At 37.1% G+C, this 22,148-nt stretch overlaps 2 protein-coding genes across 2 annotated transcripts; one reads left to right on the top strand and one right to left on the bottom strand.

Moving 5' to 3' along the window:
- Positions 1–51: 51 nt before the first annotated feature.
- Positions 52–1,370, top strand: LOC114728132 (transcription factor bHLH96-like). The gene is made up of 4 exons (XM_028914982.1): positions 52–667; position 721; positions 757–1,152; positions 1,245–1,370. The coding sequence occupies exons 1-4, from the start codon at positions 156–158 to the stop codon at positions 1,359–1,361; spliced, it is 1,026 nt and encodes a 341-aa protein (XP_028770815.1). The 5' UTR covers positions 52–155; the 3' UTR covers positions 1,362–1,370.
- Positions 1,371–8,239: 6,869 nt separating this feature from the next.
- On the bottom strand, positions 8,240–21,648 carry LOC114728131 (branched-chain-amino-acid aminotransferase-like protein 1). Its single transcript, XM_028914981.1, has 30 exons — positions 21,560–21,648; positions 21,416–21,485; positions 21,049–21,174; positions 20,822–20,885; positions 20,640–20,727; positions 20,148–20,232; positions 19,834–19,890; positions 19,526–19,639; positions 18,861–18,931; positions 18,338–18,778; positions 18,253–18,284; positions 15,860–15,924; positions 15,172–15,270; positions 14,801–14,872; positions 14,197–14,289; positions 13,834–13,971; positions 12,951–13,009; positions 12,689–12,791; positions 12,362–12,550; positions 12,151–12,251; positions 11,767–11,821; positions 11,558–11,644; positions 11,221–11,272; positions 10,964–11,049; positions 10,590–10,643; positions 10,112–10,195; positions 9,350–9,421; positions 9,158–9,238; positions 8,773–8,808; positions 8,240–8,603 (listed from the first exon to the last, which is right to left on the bottom strand). Exons 1-30 carry the CDS (start codon positions 21,592–21,594, stop codon positions 8,475–8,477), a joined length of 2,838 nt encoding a protein of 945 aa, XP_028770814.1. The 5' UTR covers positions 21,595–21,648; the 3' UTR covers positions 8,240–8,474.
- Between the last annotated feature and the right edge of the window lie 500 nt (positions 21,649–22,148).

Raw genomic sequence — 22,148 nt, 5'->3', positions numbered from 1 at the left:
ACTGTGTAAGTGAGGTGAGGGTTTGGCTTTATAAGCACAAGGATGTGCTCCCGAGGAGAATCGCATCTCGCTTCGGTTGTATAATTTTTATTTCTGAAATCTCTGACTCGTCACCACCAGATTTCCATCGACGTCAAAATTCGAGTGTTGCATTTATGTGTCTCCCTGAGGGAGAGAGAGATAGCCAGACCTCCATGGCCCTCGAAGCTGTTGTTTTCCCTCAAGACTACCCGTTTGGCTATGGCGGTTCCAAAGACTTCCATCCTCTCTGGCCCTTTCACGACGATTTCAACCTTCCCAAACAGGAAGACCAGCACGGCTTTCTGAATTTTCTCGACAGCCAAACAGAAAATTATGGCTTCGGCGACTGGACTCAAGTTTGCTCTTCTTCTCCTCCTTCATCAGTGTTACCCCACTCCAGTGAACTTCATCTCCCTAATCACGCCACCTCCGAAGCCAGCAACCACCCAGCACCCTCGTCTGAAGCCCTCCCCATGGATTCCTCCAATTCTCGTCCCAAGAGACGCAGAGCCAGAACCCGAAAGAACAAGGAGGAGATCGAGAACCAGAGAATGACGCACATTGCGGTGGAGCGCAATCGAAGAAAGCAGATGAACGAGTATCTCTCTGTCCTACGCTCTCTCATGCCCGACTCCTACGTCCAAGGGTACTTTTCTTTTGATTTCATTCATTACATAGTTTCAGGAGGGATGGATGGAGTGTTGATTACGTTGCTTTCTTATAATAATTATCCAGGGCGATCAAGCTTCCATAATAGGAGGGGCTATTAACTTTGTGAAGGAGCTGGAGCAGAGGCTGCAATTTCTGGGGGGTCAGAAAGAAACAGAGGCGAAATCTCAGAGCATGCCGTTCTCAGAGTTCTTCACGTTTCCTCAGTACACGACGAGCCCGAGCGGAAGCGGCGAGTGTTCGGCGACGGGGGAGAAAGTGGGGGAGGCATCGCCGGAGGCCAGCATAGCAGATATAGAAGTGACAATGGTGGAGAGCCACGCGAATGTGAAAATAAGGTCGAGGAAGAGGCCGAAGCAGCTGTTGAAGATGGTGGCGGCGTTGTACAGCATGCGCCTCACGATCTTGCATCTCAATGTGACGACCACCGGCGATATTGTGCTCTACAGCATCAGCGTCAAGGTATGCATATATATATTTATATAATTTTGGCGGGGAATTTAATTTAATGATGAGAAGTGAGTAATTAATGATGAGAAATTGGGTGGAAGCAGTTAGAAGAAGAGTGCAAGCTGGGATCAGTGGAGGAGATAGCAGGAGCAGTGCACAAAACGATGGAGAGGATCGAACGAGAGAGTGCGCATGCAGAATCAGGATCCGAACATGAATAAGCTAATTGCCTGAGATTTTGTATGGCTGGAATGAGCAGAAGTGAGAAATTATGAATGAATTGGGGTGAACTGTGTTTAATATATAATTTTGCTAAGAGTTGGGTGAATGAATGATAGTTAGTGAAGATCAGAGGAGGAGGGCCTTGATGTGTATGTATGTAAGGGAGGAAGTTGTTTTTGGGTGATTCCTTCTGTATTGCCAGTGAATAATGATGTGATTTTGATATTCTGATGATTTGGGGAGGGAGGCTGTGAAGCAGACACAGAAAGCGAGGGTTGGTCAATTCTGTTGTGCCTGCCATCTTCTTTTCATGGTGGTAGGCCCCCATCTTCCCTCTCTTCCCCAATCACTCTGCTAATTAATGCCATACCCCCCCCCTCCTGATCTTTCCCTTTCTTCTTTAATTATTTCAATCCTACCATCTCACACAAAATATATAATATATCTATGACCCACTTTTTTTAAAACCTCTTTCCTTCTCTCTTTTGTTTCTGTCTTGTTTTGTAAAAACTAGATATTGAATTCAAAATGAATTGTACAACTGATAACGAGTGAATAGTTTAATTTTCTAATATCATCCATATTTTGTATTGATATTACATTATCAGTCGCTGATAACAGGGTTATGAAGTATTTTAAAATCAAAATTAGAAAGAATCACAATTCAGCAGAGTGGCACGTGGGGCCAGATGCCGGGGTTGGATAATCGAGGAGAATGGTTTGGAGCAAATTATGTATATATGAACAATTGAAATCGTACGTACAATTACAGATGTGAATCATCTGGATGATGATTAGATTAGCCTTTACTAATAAAATCAGCTTTTGTGGGATCATGATTTGGCTCCAATAGTGACCGCTGCTTTTACTACATTAAATAAGCACAAATCGAAAAAGGTGATGGATGCGCATTACATATATATCAAGGAAAAATCTGTCTGTCTATATAGTTTCACTATAATTTTGAAATTGGTCCATGTATTTTAATGATTTTGAAATCACACCCTTCTTTTGCCTCATTGTTAATTCGGCCAATAATTAGCCCCTCAATTCAACTCGGTGAAATATTCCAGAGTGAGTTCAGAGAGTGGACTAGAGAGGGTGGAAATGGAAGACAAAGAGAAGACTACGTGGGGCATGGGGTCCATGGAAACAAAAGTTCTTCGAAAACTAAGGCTCATCTCCGCGCAAAGTGAATAATGACATATAGGGGCGCTGACATTAAAATCAAAGAGGAAACATCTGCGAAGCCGGCGGCCGTTTCTCCTTTTTCAGAGAGTTCTTAATTCTCATGAGTTGCAAGAAACTCCAAGCCAGTTGGACTCCTTTGAGACGACTATTTTGAAACGCTACTAAAATTGTTCCTTAAAGCAAATGTTGGAGGCCGTTTCGTTGAAATTTTTCGAAATTTAGGACTGGTTTGTTGAACTTTTGACCATTTACGTGCCTATTTCATCATTACTTATGGTTTGTATCCTGTTTGTATTTATTTGGGGTATCTAGAGAGTCATCATTGACATCCAACCCAAGTCGGATTAAAATCCCAAAACCATAACTGGTTCGTGCAATTATAAGTTCGAAACTCATTGGTTTGCAATAAATATCCAACAGTTTGGTGTTTTTGCATAGTGGAACGTGGCGTGGATTGATGAAGTGGCTGAAGTTCAATTCTTTGATGGGGAGGAAGCCTGGCAACGCCCAATAGGCACTGCTCCCCTAAATCCGAGGGACTAGTAACCAGCCACATGGTAAAAGGAAAGGAAAAAAGAGCAGTTTAGTTTGAAAAAGTTATTGAAAGTGTAGGGACAGATCTCGAACTTATTAAAGTTACTGGGAGAAAGGTTTAATTAGATGTAGGGGGGGGAGCAATTATATGTAATAGAGGGTCGCCGGGGAAAATGGTCAAAGAAGAGGGATGTAGTTGAATAGGTGGAATTTCAGGGTATATGACTGCTACCAAACAGCTGCTTTCCCAGACCTAACCCTTTTATCTGCATCTACCTCTATGCACCCCTCAAAGGCTCAGGCTTCTCCACCCCCTCCTTTTTCACTTAAAAGCACAGCTGAGTGTTGAATATCTCATCAGCTGATTAATTAAACTGTATATTTTGTTATAACCATGCTGTCATATTTTTCAAACAATAGAATCATGATGTGGGTACGATTTATTTTCAATCTTCTCATCTTTTCTAAAGTTCATACCACATAAAACATGGCACGTATGCTATCATTTATTACTTTTCCTAAAAACCTGACATAATATACAAGAAACTCGGAGGTCAGTTCAGAGTTCGACTAATGAATTTAATGTTGAATGCTAAGCTATTAATGGTCACGAAAGAAATGATTCGTTTGAAAATTTTATTCTCTGTTGATGTAAAAGTAAAAACAGAAGGGGCTCCCTGACTGGCCGAAGGCAAGAAATTGATATGAAAAGAACCATTTCTCAAGAAACCATTTTGATTATCTATCATGTTAGGAATGTCCTGATAGTTGCGGAAAGTAAAAAATGCAATGATGAATTGATATCTTAAAAACAAAAGAACAGGAACCAAAACTTTAAATGGGCAATGATTAAAGTAAAATGGGAAGAACATGGTTACACAAGGTGGTGAGTCAGCATGGACGAGGCTGCCCCTAACATAGATATGCGTGCGTGGTGTGGGATAGTGTACGTACGGGTAATTAGCAGTACTAATTCATGATGCAACCATTTCTTCATATAATCATCATCTATTTTTCACCTGCAATCAATAATTCTGCAATTTAGCAACACAGAGGGAAAAGAGGCATTTAAAAAGGAAAACGTAGAGGGGGATGGATGACTCAGACTGAAAGGAAGGTAACGAGCAAAAGTGAATGGGACCATGAAGTTGTACGACTGAGTTCACGGACGAATCGCTGCGGTTAAAAATGAAGGTTCATTTCTGGTGTTCAGCAGCATGCATGGTGATTTCTTTTCACAAAAACAGAATAAAGCTATATGGATCCATCTTAAAAAGCACAATGCTCTTTTCTTTCAAAGACGCTAATTAATATTGTATATTCCTAGTGGGGCAGTGTTGTTTGACAGCAAATTCATTAGCTTCATTATATACACTGGCCAAGTTTTAACAACCAGCTTATTCATGGTTATATCAAAGATTGTGGCCATTCACTTTTCAAATAATTTGAATACCTCGTCTGTGTCAGGCCTTTTCAATCCTGTCATTATATGTAAAGGGAAAGGAAAAAAAAATCATCGAATCTGAGATGATATCGCAGTCATAATAATGCCAAAGCAGCATCTAAACCATGGGTCGATCAGCTAGCTCATATTATATAGTGTCCAACGTAATAGAGTGTGGGCGCAGTAGTCTCATTTGCACGGAAAGCTGTTTAATTATTGTGAGTAGCATGCATTCATAGTGAATCCAGCTTCATCTTTTCCAATCCAAGCTTCCCTCTGCAGTAAAAGGGATGAATAATATTTATATATGCTCTGATTAACAGATAAAATAACTTGACACCTTTTTTTTTTTTATTATAATTTATGTGCGAGATGGCTGATATATATATATACCAGGGACCAGAGGTAGCGAGATTCAAGAGGGCTGATGATTGCGCGATGATGTCCTTGGCTATTTGCAGAATCCTTTTTTTGGGGTGGGACCCAGATCCCTTCTTCCTTTGCTATCTTGATTAATATTTTATAGTAATTGGGCTACAATGTCAGAATTCACATGAACCACAGAAGAGAAGGGCTTTCTGAACGTACGTTCTGCATCATATCGCGAAGAAGCTCGGGGTTTTTTTGTTTTAGAAGATTCCGACTCCAACCCCCACCCCAACCCCCTCTTTTTGTTTTATCTTCTTGTTCTCTTGCACGCCCTCTTCACTTTCCATAGATTCCAATCCCTCTCCCGCTCTCCCTCTCTCTCGCACGCATTGTTCCAAACCAACTGCCAGAGGAAGAGGCTTAATTTAAAGCAAAGTGTTTGTTGTACATGTTCTACCCACGCCCGGACATTGGGACGGATCCAGGTGTTACGCTGCGGCTGAATTCCTAAGCAAACGAAAAGAAACATGCAAAACAAAACAAAGAATAAAGAGGAAAAGGAAAAATGCCCCGGCAAAGCTATCAATGTAGAAAGGTCATGACTCCACGAGAGTAAAGCAACAGGAGGAGTGAGTCGCTGGAAAAATAAAGATAATCGCCCTCCCAAAAACAGCAAATTGCTTTGTGAAAAAGAACGCGAGACACTAATAATTGCAGCAAACAAAGTGAATGTTGAATATACCCTGATCTCTTTATATAAATATATCTTTGTTGGTCCACCAGGGACATTATTCTACTTCTTTCGAGATCAATGACACAGTTCGTGATGCGCTTTTTTTTCCCTCAGCATGCTCATCGACGACTAAAATTATTCCCTTTTCCTCTGTAAATTGGGGAGAATGATCTAGTGTATAATTGAGCAAAAAGGATGATGGAAAAGACGACCAAAAGACTAGGGCTGGCCCAGATATATTCCTTACCTCTCTCTCTCTCTGTGCGATTTTATGATTTCATCTGAGGAACACAGCCCATACGTGATTGGGCCCGACTCCCTTCTTTTCTCTCTGTCCAACTCTTTAGCACTTTTGTACCTCAAATTAATTATTTGGAACTTAAAGAGAATTTTCTGCAGGAACACAGGGTGGTCAAAATATTATATATATATATATATATATATATGCAACATTCATTGTCCCTAGAAAAAAAGTTACTTGCATCTGTAGCCACATTTTCCCCCCTGGATATCACACAAGCTGACAAAATCTCACTGTTGGACACAGTAAAGGTGTAAGCTTTTTCACGTAAAAAGTTGTCATCATAGGACTGTCCTCCTTACTCTATGGGGTCAATGACTCATTGGCCCTGTACCAGCAGCGCCTCAAAGCCGAGGCTTGAGGCTCTTATGCAAATTTTACATCATCAATTCATCATCGTCGTTTATACAGTAATGTCAACAGCTTTCGTACCTGATGTTTCTCATCAATCAAAATGAAATCATAGCTCTATCATTTTAGTTATACCCAAAACATACGGATGTCGACCTAAAAGCCAGGATTTTAGATTGACAAGAACATGTACATGTACTCCTCCCCGTTATTTTGGACGCAAACAAATAGGGTAGTTCTGGTCAAAAAAAACAAATAGGGGTAGTTATGAGATGGTATTATTTGTGTTGTTAATGTCACGGTTAGTTTGACTAATTTTAAAATTAAAAAAATTAGTTAATTTAATTATTTGTAATAAATAAGTATTCTTTTTTTCCTAAGATATTCTTATTAATTATGTATATTAACTAGAACTACCATTTTATAAACCTTTAATATATGCAACTATTATAAGAACTGTTTTAAGAAAAATAGATAAATAGAAAAAATAAAGTGGATTGAAGTCTAATATTTATGACCAAATTGAATATTAAACTAGTTTTTATATTAAGAACAAGAAGTAGTATCTACTAAAAAATTTAAAAAATTCAAACGTTTTAATTTAAATTAAAAACGATGTACATATTATTCACCTTTGTAATTTATGCAATTTCATGATTATAAGGGCCAAAATAAAATATTTAATTTTTTGAATAAATACTTTATAATTAATTTGAATTTTTTTTCCCTTCCATTTTTGAAAGATACTTTATATAACGGACCGAAATCAGCAAATTGGATTTCAATTGAGAGAGCTACTTTTAAATAATTCAACAATATCGGAATATAAACTGATAATATTAAATATAAGATAATTACATATTAAAAGGTGGTTTTTTTGGCGGGCTTCTCCTTCATCGGTGGGAGATCCTTGCGGTAGTGTCTTGGAAGGCAACGCAAGGACATTGGTTTGCTTTGATCAGTGTTCAATGTTCACGAGGGTCAAAATTCAATTTTTTTTAACCCCGAGAAAGCATTTTATATCTCTAAAAATGAAAAATTATAATTTTATAAAATATCAAATCTTAACAATTTATTTTTTTTTAATCTAATGGTGGGCATTGGATAAGGAAAAGTAAAAAAAAAAAAATCCTTTGGCTAATTAATCCCTACATGTTTTCTCATGCCTTTTTTTAGGCTAAAAAAAGGAAGAGAAAGTCGACAACGTTTATGATTTTTAAAACCTCTCTTCTCTCCATCTCTGCCAACCTTAACCAAGGTCTTGTTTGGTTGTGTATTTATCTAAGCCTTGCTACGCTTAAAACATGGTGTATTTTTATTGTTGTTTTGTTTTTGCTTTCTTAACTCAAGAATGCGGTCTCTGTCCTTGTGATTCTGTGAAATGAGCATGGAATTTCAGATCATGTGAGAATAACATCACGAATAGATTCAAAAGGGAGGGGAAAAAAAAAAAAAAGACAACATCATGAACTATACTAAGAAGTTTTTTCCGTATTTCTTGTTGGCAGACGTGAAAGTAAACTTGGAGACTTACAAGCAGGATATTTTTAGACCAGACGCGTTCCACTTTTTCCGGCCACAGTGTATAAAATCAATTGAATAATTCTAAAAAATTAAAAAAAAAACTTAATTATAACATATGTTATGTAATCTCTTTAAAACACTTTTATGTATAATTAGATTGTATACTACTATCTTTAGTCTTACAAACGAGATCTTATAAATAAGAATAGAGTAGTAGTTTATAAGTAGAATAAATTAGTTTGGAGAAAACTGATAAGTATAATATTTTAAAACAATTTATTTAACTTTTTTAATATTTTAAAATTAATCAACTGGGTCTTATAGTAGGGGTGTGTGTGTTATATATTTCATTTTTCAGAAAATATACAATTTAGAAAGATAATTTACAACACCAATGAATGCATTCCATAACTGGAGGGAGGAAAGAAAATGAGGAAAAAGAAGATACCCACAGGGCCTTTTATTGAGGGGAGAAAGGTCCAGTCCACTGTGATTGAACACAGCGCTGTCATTGTTCACGAGAAAGAACATACATCTATTCTTTGATGACAGAAATTTAAGGTCATAGTTACTTACTTACACGAAATGGCATAGCAGCAACTTGCAGTCTTTAACAGAAGCAGGCTGGAAGAGAAGACTTGCAGGGGAAAAATGAAGTGTAGCTTTCAACTGTGGAGGTAGGTGGGTATAGGTACACCGGACTGCTCAGTCAACTTTTTGTAAGCACCCTGCAATCTCTTAGTCACTGGCCCCACTTCTCCATTGCCAATTATGCGACCATCAACCTTCACAACCTGGACCAATTGGCGTCAATCATCAGATTTTTGTGTTCATGGTATGTTGATAAATGTAAACAGCAAATGGCATGAACCCCGAGGAGCCAAATGGGCCACTAATAATATGTAAATATGGCAAACTTCATTCAGGCAAATTTCAATCTATCAAATATAACGCACTACTTACTGGGCTGAGTTCTCCCATTGTTCCTGTTGTCCATATCTGCAAGAAAGCCTCCCAGTTATAACTCAGCTCAAATTTAATTGAAGCAAGGAAAAGGAAAAGGATCTCAATTCCTTTCAGGTTCGTAGGTCTTAAAAGAGCACTAGGACTATCATGCTTAGCCTATCCTCACATAATCAAGCAATGGAACTAAAATAACTAAATTCAAGTACAGAATTGGATCAAACTTCTATTTTGCTAGGTATCAGTAGGTAGGCCACCAAAGTTCAGTGAGAAATCAAGAAAATTACAAATTTCCTATTTGATCCCCAACCAGTGGCTATATACCGTCACCACAACAAGAAATAATTAGAGCAGTGGACATGTCAAAAGAGAAATAGACATGAACCTCATCTGCGGTATGAACTTCAGATAGACTAATTCTCCTCTCCTCCAATACTAACTCCTGCATCACTACAAGGTCCATCACCTGAAATTAGTAAACAGCTTAATCTCATTAATTGCAGAATACGCTTTACTTCAGTCAGGTCTCAGTCATCCATGTCAAGCAGCTGTTATAAACCTAGTCTCTACAACTTACAGTTGCTCGTGTAACACCAGGCAGACAGTAATCAGCATGTGGTGTCAAAACACGGCCCTTTTTAACTATGAACTGCAAGAAGACCAAAATATTAGCCCAATTGTTACCAACCAATACTTGCAATCCATTTTCTTCTGTTCTAGAAATCCCTGCCAAAGAAGGGAAAATAGAAGACAACAGCATATGATCCTTCTTAAATAATAAAACAAGGGGAGTTGTCACTTTTGCGACTGCACATTCAAGATTAACCTACACTATATTTATTATACTGTCTTCATGTAGGAAGACTCTCGGTTCTAGAAATCCTTATCGAAAAAGTGAAAAAAGAAAACACAAAACAAGAATACATGATCCTTGAATTATGAGAAGCGGGGATCTGTTACCCTCTGAGACCGCAAATTAAAGATGAAGTCACCTTGTATTATTGTACTGTAGCATCTGTAGGATGATTATCTTACATTTGTAGGCATTGGGGTGTACTGCTAGGTTTGCTTACTAAGATAGGACTTTAACGGTTGCATGATGACAATAATTAAGGTTGTAACAAAGGGGCCTAAGATGTCGAGTTTTATGTCTTGTTTTGTATGGTTGACCTATAAGTACATGTTTCTAAATATACTGACTTCATTTCCCAGAGAGGCTTTTCCTTTCATCTTCTCCCATTTCACAGAATTCTTAAGCCTTGTAAGCTGTAGCATATAATGACCAGAATGGTTTAAAAAAAAAAAAAATCTGCCAGGTAAGACGAAGTTGAGGACATACAATGTTAGTTGCATTGGTTTCAGACACATAACCATCTTTGTCGAGCATGATTGCATCATTTGCATTTGCATTATTCCCTTCAATCTGCACCAACATTTTTGACAATTGTGATGTCCATCAGAAATATCCATAAGAATGACCCTTAAGCCTGACAAGAAGTTCTGAAACAGTGCATTTTATCATGCTAGTATTTGTGAATCAAATTACCCCCACGTGGTAGTAAATCTTCGACGTGTCTTTTGCAAATGCCAAATCACATACGTCACTCAAACAAGGATAAGTACCAAGATATTGTCTCAGCAACCATCCTCGTTCCAGTAGCAGACCATCCCGAAATAACAACAATAATACCGATTCTAAATATAAGACTCATTTTGCAGTGTAATTTACACTACAAAATGCGTCTTACATTTAGAATTGGAGGAGCATTTGTATAATTACAGAATAGGAAATATTTCCAAGGAGAAAAACAAAATACCTTCGCAAGTATGTTATTAAGGAGGTTATTGTGATGAATCTTTGAATCTAGATTCTGATCAGAAAACAAAAAAGGGAGAGAAGACAAAGTCAACTGGATGCACTAAAGCAGTATGCCGATGGTTCACATTCTATAACAATATCACATTGTAGTAACAAGAAATAATTTCAACAGAATTTCGTTCAATTGAAATAATACCAACTATTGTCAGACATAATGGCCAGACACAACTTTGATTAAGGAGATTTGGATGAAAAACAATTTTACTGTTATCTGCCAGGATACACAAGGCACTTTCTACTGTTCACAAAATCAGGTAGAAACAATTAAGATGAACTTTTCTTTCATAACTAGTATAAAAATTAGAAGCTTACATTTGGTGAATTTCGACGAGTTGTAGCAGTCACTAGTACTATACCATGGGTATTATCATAAACAGGGGGCTTCCATTCAGCAAGCACTGCACATGTGAAAAACACAAGTGTAGGAAAAGGATAATCGTGGCGACTGGAATGAAAGTAATCTTGTCAGTTCCATTGAAAATTTTCAAATTGATTCAGAAAATCTCTTTCCGTATTATAAAGATAATCATAGAATATCATCGTTATACAGTGTGGGGAAAGGAACTTACCAATTAATGTGCATCCATAACGATTGAATGCTGGGCTCATTCCAGATGTAACCTGGAGAAGAAAATAATATAATTTTGCATCACTTCAAAGGAAGGTTGGACCTAAGGGTTACATAAGATTAATGGCTTTATAAATTGGGTCACCAATTAAAAAGACAAAGACTATCGTTCGGCTTATCACACCCGGTTTATCCATAACCCATCAAATCATTTAAAAAAATAAAAATAAAAGGAAACTTGAAGTACAGGGGTTAACATCTCCTCAGTCTTATCTAATATTTCATTCAGATCCTAACCTGCCTTTGGAAATTAAATTTTGCGAGAGAGTAAGTACAACCTTTTTTCCTCTTGTCAGAGAAAGCCGAATGTGCGAGTTGTCAAACATCCCATTCCTAATTAGTGTTCTGAAGATTGCTTCCTTAATCTGCAATTTATTTTTGCAACCACACATTACAGTGAACTTAACAAGATCCAGTACCATAACACGGCATAGTAAGACAAGGGTGGGACCACAATTCAAGATATATTTTTTCTGAACAAACTCACCTCATCTCGGGTTGGAACATTTTCAAAAGCCAAAGCTTTTGCTGAATCAAACATCCTGATGTTAATCATGGCATGTCAGATCAACAACAGTGATGAAGACCAAATGTTTTCAAATGACTAAAGTTTCACCACTAAAGTATAACTTAGCAAGCATGGAATATAGTATCTTCTGCTAAGAAACCATCTCCAAATGCCAGTGCTAGCAAATAGCGCTCGTACTAATAACTTTCTTGCAGTTAATGATTTACCCATATTCATTCCATATATAATGTTATGCTAATTATTTCAGTTTATGCATGTTTAAATAATCACTTAACCAGATTTTGAAACATGAATAAAATGTCAGCATCAGGAATTAACTTACTAATTTATCACTAACACTACCTGTCTAGATGTTCCTCAAGCTTAAAAATCTTTCCATTGTACACCCGAAGACCCTCCCAAACTGAATCGCCGCCTTGAACAACTGAATCAAAAACAGAGACCTGATAGATGACCGGGCAAATAGTAAAATAATTAGAATGTGTGCAAAAATCATACAAATTAGATCCTTTATCTTATTTGCTGACAAGAGACATTAAGGCGTCAATCAAACCTTTGCACTCTCACGTGGCACAATCTCATCACCAACCCAAGCAAGAAGTTTCTCATTTGCAGGAACTGGAAGATCAGGTGGAGGGAAAGGAGGGCTCAGGAGGGATGACTTCTTCTTCACATGGCGTCGAAGCATATTGTAGAGGGGTAGACTTTGCTCCAGCAAATCGTAGAAAGAAAAGGGAAATGGCTACAAAGAAGATAAAGTATACAGAATTTTTGTCAAAATACCTTCCTATGTAAAAAGAAAAATGTCCTGCCTTCTTCAAATGAAGTGGCCAGGACACCTTACAGTTCTGCTAATCTCAAACAACAACAAACCACATACCTGAGGATACTTCCTTGCTGGCTTAAAACCAGTAGACTTCTGTACAGTCTTATACCACCAAGGGGCCCACAAGCCATCTATTGGTTTTGGACCTGCTTCCCACCTGGCAGGCTTATGTGTCAATCTATGATGCATGCATATAAAGTGACAGTAGCAGGAGAATAGTTATAAACATATGCAGGAATATTAAATTGTCATTGAAAGAAAGGCATAGCACAAATTTACAAGATAAGATAACTTTCCTTAGAGAAGTTCTACATACTTCAACATGTCAGGTTGGAAAGGAATGTCCAAATCATCACAAAGACCACGCAGCGTAGCCTTCAAAGCAACAAAATTATTATACACATGTGCAGCATAGGTAAAAATTAAGATCTCTACATATATTTGGCTCACTTTATAATGGAAAACATGTGAAATCAAAATAGTAAAAGAAGATTCTCATTCATTAAAAATTAAAAAAAAATCCTTGGAAAGAAAATTGTCTAGAAGAATGGTGGTTGACCAGCACAGAAGAACAGCAATTTTTTCCACTAGTGACGAGCTAAGCATTGCTAGCAATCTAACACCACAATATTCAGGCTAGAATTCATAAAAACCCTTGAACTTCTAATCTATGTGAAGATAATCCTCCTAACCATCAGAAAATGAAAATGAAGCCTCCAAAACCTGATATTATGTGCACCCAACTCCTTGTTGTTAATGAATTCGTTACGGAAGTGAGAACATTAATGGGTTATTTGCACATGACTCAAAATTTAAAGAGTTATCTACACAATGGAGTTTTGGGGTCCCATTTAATCAAACTCTTCCATACAAAAATTGGATGTTTGAGGGCTCCATCATCTAATTTTAATTGCACATGGCCTAGAATGTTGTGCATTCTAGTCTAAAATTAAACTATAAAAACCATTAATCGGATAGAGTACAATGAATTTTAACATCATTCACACAAGTGAAAACTGATTATGATTGCAGTTATACAAAAGGATTCATTAATTTAAATTGATTTGACAATAAAACTAGAGAACAGTCTAAATATTGAAACTAAGAAATTATAGACCAATGGCTACCATGAAATCTTATTCACGCTGTCATGCATTCTTTAATGATAACAATTGCGCATGCTCATAGAGCTTGAGTACCTCAGGATCTTCTTGAAGTTCTGCAGCATCAATGACAGGTGGTGGTTTTCCCCTTTCACGAAGATCATTGTATATACAAACAAGTTCTGCCAAACCCAACTCAAAAAATGATGGAGGCACAACTTTGTCAAAGGATGGCTGGACACACAATAAGGCCAATCATACAAGAAAAATCAGTCAGTGACGGCGGATAATTATGTAAGCCTACAAACATTACTAAGACACATACTTTTAATATCTCTTAAACATCATTTAAACTTGAAGCTCATGTTTGGTACTAGCCAGCAATATGCTGCACTAGCTTGTGGATTTAGAGATAAACAAGAAATAAATGAAAAATATTTTTTAAAAAATACATCTTACCAAAATGTCAAGAGGATTTCTTATCAGAATAAAGTGCTTTCCTTTGTTCAGCAGATCATCTGTCAAGCCTTGTACCCGTTGCTTTGCAATATGCTGGAGGCATCAAGTAGGGGTAAAACTTGGAGATAGGTTAGCGATGGAATTATTTGTCGACCATTATAGTCTTTCTGAAGAACTATTCAATAGGCAAATTCACATTCAAAGAAACAGATACAAAGATAAGAACTTTTATAATGTAGAGTAATTTAATGTTTTAGTCCTTGAACTACTCAGAGGATTTAATATGAAGAGCCAGCATGATAGGTTACTCTTCCCGGGACTGAATCATTAACTTACGCTACCATATGAAGTAAAGCTAGAGAAGATCCTAGACATGATTAAAATGGGTATATATGGTCCTCACAAAAGATATACTGAACCAAGAATATGAGTTTCAGCTACTTAATACAGAACACTCGAGATTTAGATAACTAGTCTAATAAATTACTTCCATAATAACTAACAACTCCAAACCAGCCAAAATAATTGTCCAAGAAACTGCTCCACTTCTGTATCTATAATTAAGTGTTCTTTGCTAATTGCTTGTCTTGAAAGAGTTCTTTACCTTACAGTATTTATACTTCCTGCTTCCTGGACCATAAATGATGTTCTTTATAACTTTATTTCCATCAGATTCCTGTTACAATCGGAACATCAACATTTCAGTGAAAAGCGCAAGCCGAGCAGGAACACATGAATTTTAGGATTAATTATGCAGATATTTCTTCAGTAATAAAAAGAGTGAGCCTGACAAATTATGAAAATCAAATTCCTCTTTATTACAGAAAATTAACAATTAAATCAGCTCCATGTTGAACCACATTGGCCCTATGAATGCTCTTCAAACAATAAACCATAAGAGAATCATCTTAATTCTTTTAATCAAGCGTTCGGAGATGAGGAGGAAAAAATATGATAAAAAAATTGCAGACGTACCATTTTGGACAATAGCTCTTCCCCGTAAGGTCTGTTGAGACCTGTTACTCTTAGGAAATTTGCATAAAGGGGCTCATCAAGCACTTCCATATCATCCCTCTAAATCATGATATGACAGCCAGATAAGCACTGAATCAAAAAGCTAGGAAGCTCCAAGTTTTTATCAGCTTATAAGCAAGGCAAAAAATACGGAAAGTTTTATGTTTGGACTTTGGACCCAAAAGAACAGAGCTGTAAATCTTTTTTTCTGGAAATCAGATGAAGCAACTAGAGTAGCTGCTTAAGGATGAATTCCTACTGCATCAGTATTTATTTACCGCTGAATGGGCAGTCAAAAGAGGGACTGATGCCAATGCATCATAAACGTAACTTGGGTTTAAGAAAATCATGTATACAGCTCAGTGCCAATACTAATTATATATTACGCTTTCTATTCGAACGGTTTTCAGAGAGCAAAACTCATTCTTAAAAAAAGTTCGTTATTTTCCCCTCCAAATGTTCAACAGCAACGTCCTAGCAATAACTAGGAGAACGATCCATCACTAAGTCAGCAAAATAACAATTCTCATTGGAATCATATACCGCACCAGATTAACAACCACAAGTCTATTTAGTCTTCTCAACGAATCCACAAATTTCCAGTTGCCACATGCTGATTTCAATGAAAGAAAATAACCCATGACCAAACCTTGGCAAGCCAAGCACGGACTAAGTGATGCTGTGAAGAGTTACAAATACCCAAAATAGACCAGTCTCAAATAAGCAAATAACGCATCTACACTGCAACTAGCAAAGAGAAGACAGGTTAAAAAGCAGAAAAAGAAAGTTACCTGAGCAAAGAGTACATGAGACTAGTACTGAGCGACCTTGGAGCAGACCACGAGTGAATCACCTCCGATGGATGTTCATTTTCCGCCATCTTCTTGCCGATGGTCTTCACTCACTCTCTGATATGAGATGGGTTACGGTGACGATCGAGACTGAACCAGAAAGGTAAGCTGATGGGGAGTAGATAGAAGCATGACAGTCTGCTGACGTGTGCATACAAATCAAATCAATTACGCATCCGTCAGAGCAGCGAAATGAAGGAAAGATTAGGACAAAGGGCGTGTCCACGTGGATCCACTCCACATCTCGTTACAGGGAATCCGACAAGAGTAGATTCACATGTATAATTTAAGAGGGAACCCCGATGTCCTGTGTGATTACAACAGTCAAGGAAGGGAGAAGACATCGGGAAAGTTTTTGTCTCCAGTCTCCGCTCGACCCTTTTTTTTTGGATTACTCCATCCGGTATCCAAGAAAAATAGATGTCTTTCAGTCGTTACAACGTCTCCAGACTAATCTGGATTCGGGGGCTTGCAAGGATCCATACGAACAGCGCTCCTTAACCCCTTGGAGTGTTGCGTTCCCACATCTCGAACTCGAAATCCGTAGTTAAGATAGGATGACTCCAGTTAGTCGACCTAACCCGCAGGGTTAGTCTCCGCTCGACCGTTTTAATTCTGCGTTAGGCACTTGCATGCAGTTTGGCGGTCAACTCAACACGCTGCTTCTCGTTACGTTTTATTTCCTTATTTCACTTTGACCAGCATTCCTCATTACGTTTGGTACATCAGCTTGATTAGTAAGAAGTCATACCACATTTGAGAAATCGAGAGTGAAACAAAGAACCAACTGTGCTAGTTAGCATGAAGCTATTTTTTCACATCGCTTTGAATTTTTTTAAGATGCTGTCCAGTGGCGATATAATTTTATTTCCTGAATAATTATTCTTCTTAACTATTCCGTTAAATAGAATCATTTTAATTGTTTCATTATGGTCTTCTTCTTTGGTATTTATTTGTATATTGAACCGATGTTGACGAAGCCTTCCTCGTATATAAATAAACCAACCGTCACTCCCGCTTCATTCGCTTGAGAGGGATCCGGTCCGACGACTACGGAGAATAAAACTGAACGCTCAGGTTCAGCCAATAAGTATGGCATGGAAGTGGTCGACCGAGAAGTGAATCCCATGCGGATGATTAGCAAGAGCCTTGTGTGCATTCGGCACGTTTCAAGGGAACAGGGTTCCTTTTTGCAAGGGGTGCTTGTGTTTCATATATACATATACATATATATATATATGTATATGTATATTTATGTATGTTTATGTCAAGTCTAAAAAATTACTAGGAGTATATTTTATGGTGATTAAATTTCTGTCACGCTGATCTTAAAAAAATATATTATCACTATTTACAATTTAGAGAGTATTTAGATAAATACCAAATCATGATTTTTAAAAAGGTTTTACAGTATGCAAAATAAATATTTGGAAGGGTTTACCTCAATTTCCAAAAAGATACTTTTTAAAAACACTTTTTTAATTACCCAAATACCTTCTTATAGTTACCGGAACTTAATATTAATTTTAATATCAGAATTTTGGGTGTACACAAATTACTATAAAATAAAAACTTTAAGGAAAAAAATTTAGGATTAATACAAACGGTTAATTCTTCAACTTTATCCTCATCTTGGTTTTGATTTCTCAAGTTTTAAATTTTAGTTCCTCAAGTTTTTTTCCATTTGAAACATTAACCTTTATAATCCAATCAAAACTTAAATCATTTTATTCCTTCAAAGATCAAAGTCTATAATTTGAAACTCAAAAAGCTAAAACCTAAATGAGAATAAATTTAAAAGACCATTCTATCCACAACTGCCCGACTGAAAAGACACGGCACCATGAAATGAGGCTTTACACTTTTTAGTTACCTAACCTCAAACCAAATAATAATTAAAAGATTAAAGTGCATCCAACATCCAAAATATTTTTCTAAGTACATCTAATACCTAAAGTATTTTATAGTGCATATAGTATTTAACATATTTTTTTAGATGTATTCAACACCCTGAAAAATACTTTATAGTAACTCATATACATTTATTTAATAGACCTTTTAAAGAGTTAACGACGATGAAATAATACTTCAAAAGCATAACTTTAGAACACACCATAAAATACTTTAGAAAACTAAACACACCTAAAATACTTCAGGATGTTAAATACAGCTTCATTCTTAATTAAAATACACCAGAATCGGACATCCCAGAAATTTGGGCAGCTAAAATACATGCAAGAGCAATAGTAATGATGTTATACAAAGCCTGATTCTACGGACTGTAAGTAATCCGTAACAGTCTAATGGTAGCTTGGTTGTATGAATGCATGTAAGGGAGAAGATTTACTGGCTTCAGCGTATCAGTTAAGTCCGCGATATCAAGTTTGGTCTGATCCGCCAGAGAAAGAAAATAGTTAAACGTTTCAACATTGCGTATAGCACAAGCTATATAAGCCGTCGGAGCCTCCTTCGGCCCCTCACCACCACCATCATTATCAGTTACCGTTCCTGCAACGGCAGGTCCGTCACCATGATCTTCGCAATTACGTTGATTCGTATAATGAAGTTCGTCGTTTTCATAATTATTGTTCGGCGCAACACCCTCACAGCTAGCAACCCGTCCGCAAGAACATGATTTCGGGTGGCTCAACAAAATGCTAATAACTCGAACAAGATGTGGAAGACAATCCGGATCATAAATCACGTCTGCACCCAAACTGAAACAACAACAGTAACGATACGATAAGAATGGCATTTTAACAACTATAAGTTTAGCATCCCGGCACCTGCAACACTCACACAATGTCCGGCATGGCATCTTGGAGCTGACTTTCTGAAGCAGATTCCCATGGGAGATACATGCACTTTACCTGAGATAGGTGAAAAGATTCAGATCATGCAACTGCAGAGCCTTGATACGCATGATTCAGTTCTCCAAGAATAAATTTATTACTTTTAACAGTGTCTTTGAGCGAATGGGATTAGAACAAAAGACAATGAAAATGGAACCATTCCCCTTCTTGAGTTTCAACATCATAGGAAGCAAACATCGAAAGAAGGAAAGACGCTAAATTTTGTTACCTCTCAAACTGGAGGGGAGCACCAGCCGTTTACTACTATTGGACGTTTCTATTTAAATTTCCTAATCTAATCACCATCTTCCATCCCCATTTTAGATTCAATTTCCCTTTAGATCTATTGCACTGTCGAACATGTTCGCTCTTTGAGTAACTTCAACTCCATTTCTTCCCACAAAGTTAAGCGTGAATAATTATCTCCAGATTTAAATTTTTATATGAAATTCTATAACATTCATACATTGGTATGTTACTGGTCAGAATATGCTATGACCAGAGGAAACCGAATAAACTCATGTAATCAATCTGATATATATATATATATATATAGAGAGAGAGAGAGAGAGAGAGAGAGCATGTTAGGATCCAATGAGCAGTAATACTCACCATGTTAAGGTTTTTGTTTCTTTCTGCCATTTTAAGTTCCACGTTCAAGTGGTTTAACTCCAAATTGGACTTCATGTTAGCTAAAGTTGACAAGTCACCATCACTCAATATCACCTGTCGATACACACTTCATTAGGACTTTATGCTGATTGGAATTGAAACTTGGCAAGTATTATCACCCAACAGCCAATGCTACCCATATAAAATCCTTGACAATTTTTCCTTGTCTAAAATAAATTACTAAAATTTAAGAATAGAAATTCCATTGATTGAAGCTATCACGGAATTTTAGTTTTCTTTAAGCATACCTTAGACGCTTTCACATGAGCAAGACACATCCCAACTAAGCCAACCCCTGAACCAATCTGTCTCAAATGTTAGCCATGTGTAACAAAGTAGAATATAATAAGATTAGCCAAAATATCCTGATGCAACATATGAAATGATATGAAGTTATATACAGAACGTGAAAATCCAACCAAAGCGAAAATTTGTCTCCTTAGGCAATCTCAAAAGGAGATAATAATTATATTTTCACATTCATGAACTATATATGATTAGTTAATATTAGCTGTTAGGTCATTGCTACAATAGTCAAGAAACTTTTGAATATAAAACTGACCTCAAAACAAGATTTATTATAAAATAATTCAGGATAAGAAAGTATTAACTCAGACAAAAATAGACTTGATGGCCATATTGAGCACCTGCAATACCAAAACAATTAAAAAGTTTAATAAAACCTCTGTCTGACACATACAAGAAAATTCCCAGCCAAAAGAAAAAAGAAAAAAAGGATACAGACAAAAAATTCAGAAGGCATAAGGAATCTGGGGAAAGAAAAGTTAGAAGTGCAAAAGGGGGGAGGGGCAAACAACCATTTTAAACAAGTGACTTCAGAAAGGTTCAGTCAGAAAGCCATATTGGTCATTGGGATTTAAAGATGAAAAAATATTAACAAGGAACGTAATAAACAAAAATACACATACACACAAGGAAAGGAGGAAATACACCCATTCTAAACCAAATCACTCTCAATACCAAAGAATAACTGACAGAAACAAAATCACTAGTTTGATGCCGCATAATTAAAAATATTAAGGATGAAGCTTACCCGGTATCACCTTCAAGCATATTTAAAGAACATTGCAATGGAAATATCAGGACCCTTGAGCGCGGGCAACTTTGTAGTTGAGAATAACCTAGTGAATAGCGACCCCAATTACCAACCAAAGATAGATTGAATGACATAAAATCATAATAATGCATAATCAGCGTGGATTATCTTTTATTTACCATCAGGAAAAAGAAATGAGATTCTTTTCTGGATTTTTGCATCGCTTTTGACCATACTATTGTCCTAACCGAATAAACAAATAGATAATTATATCACCAAAAACGTCTAAATAGACACAGATAATATACAAACCTAAACTGGCTCCCACAGGAAAAAATGAAAATAAATCTAAAATTCCCAACAATAGAAAAGCACATGGCCTAAAGACACTGCTTGAATATTACACCTTTATTGATGTCATGTAGTGAGCATACAATTCGTATAAGTTATCCAATACACTGCCATGCTCCGATTCAACTTCAATGATAAGTTTCTTTAAAGAGTTCTTCAAGTATGGAGCATGAAATCCAGCCTGCATTGATCACTCACCCCATTCAATCTTTACATTTAACAAAGGTACCAAAAAAAAGGGTGTAGCATACAGCGTGACAATGGAAACGTATAGTGATCAGTTTTCCAGGGTAAAAATAGAAACACCCCCCCCCCCCCGGGGCCCCCGGGGGGGGGGTCAAAGGGTGAGAGCATTGGAAATTTACCATCTGGTGAACTAAACCCCTTTTATGCACAGGAGAACTGATGAGTTGAGAACTTACAGCTTTGCTCAGGCAGTGATCCCAGATGAATTCTTGCACTTGCTCTGTGATTAAGCCTCCACCACATACCCTGCAATCACTGACAATATGTTACTCATTCCAATTCGCTAAAAGCGAAAGCATGTGAAAGTAATCTGTATCTACCTGGCATGGGAGATCAAGGAGTCAGAAGGTTCCATGGCCAGGAAAGCAGAAACCAGACGGACGGCAGAATCATCCAACCCGCGCCCCTCCATGGCCGGACCACAACGCCGCCCTGCAAGTTTACCGCCCCGTGCCCGCGACAATAATTTTCTAGCAATGGTGCTCCCCGAGATTCCGGCGTTTGGGAATTTAGCACGATATCACTTCACCAAAGTTAGGCCCAGGCCTCATGGAGTCATGGGGATGGATAATGAAAAAGGAGACCTCGGTCAAATTTTTTATTGGCAAACAAATTGCAGAGGATATTTTTGGACATTTTTTTAATCAGATTCTCTTTTAATAAAAAATCAGTTATATTAGTATTTATTGTTTTATTATTATTTTCTCTTCAAATTATTTTCAGTTTTTATTGTTTACGTTATCTTAAATAATTGTCTCTTTGTAACGCATGAGGAAAAGTTAATTTCTTTTTCTTTTTTTTTAAACAAGTCATATTATCCTTCTCACAATGATGCCCCAAAAAAATGTAGCTCCAGCGAAAATCACATCATCCTATTAAGCATGGCTCGAGTTTGCCAGCCCCTCAACG

The sequence above is a fragment of the Neltuma alba genome, unplaced genomic scaffold (assembly GCF_004799145.2).
Source record: "Neltuma alba isolate B1F8T4 unplaced genomic scaffold, ASM479914v2 tig00012521_pilon, whole genome shotgun sequence".
Lineage (NCBI taxonomy): Eukaryota > Viridiplantae > Streptophyta > Magnoliopsida > Fabales > Fabaceae > Neltuma > Neltuma alba.
This window is presented reverse-complemented; position numbering and strand designations above follow the sequence as displayed.

Coding starts and splice junctions, on each gene's coding strand:
- LOC114728132 (XM_028914982.1), top strand. CDS start 156: ATGTGTCTCCCTGAGGGAGAGAGAGATAGCCAGACCTCCATGGCCCTC. Junction 1,153..1,244: donor TCTACAGCATCAGCGTCAAG/GTATGCATATAT, acceptor GGGTGGAAGCAG/TTAGAAGAAGAGTGCAAGCT.
- LOC114728131 (XM_028914981.1), bottom strand. CDS start 21,594: ATGGAACCTTCTGACTCCTTGATCTCCCATGCCAG. Junction 21,175..21,415: donor ATCACTGCCTGAGCAAAGCT/GTAAGTTCTCAA, acceptor TGATCAATGCAG/GCTGGATTTCATGCTCCATA. Junction 12,551..12,688: donor CAGCAAGGAAGTATCCTCAG/GTATGTGGTTTG, acceptor TCTTCTTTGTAG/CCATTTCCCTTTTCTTTCTA.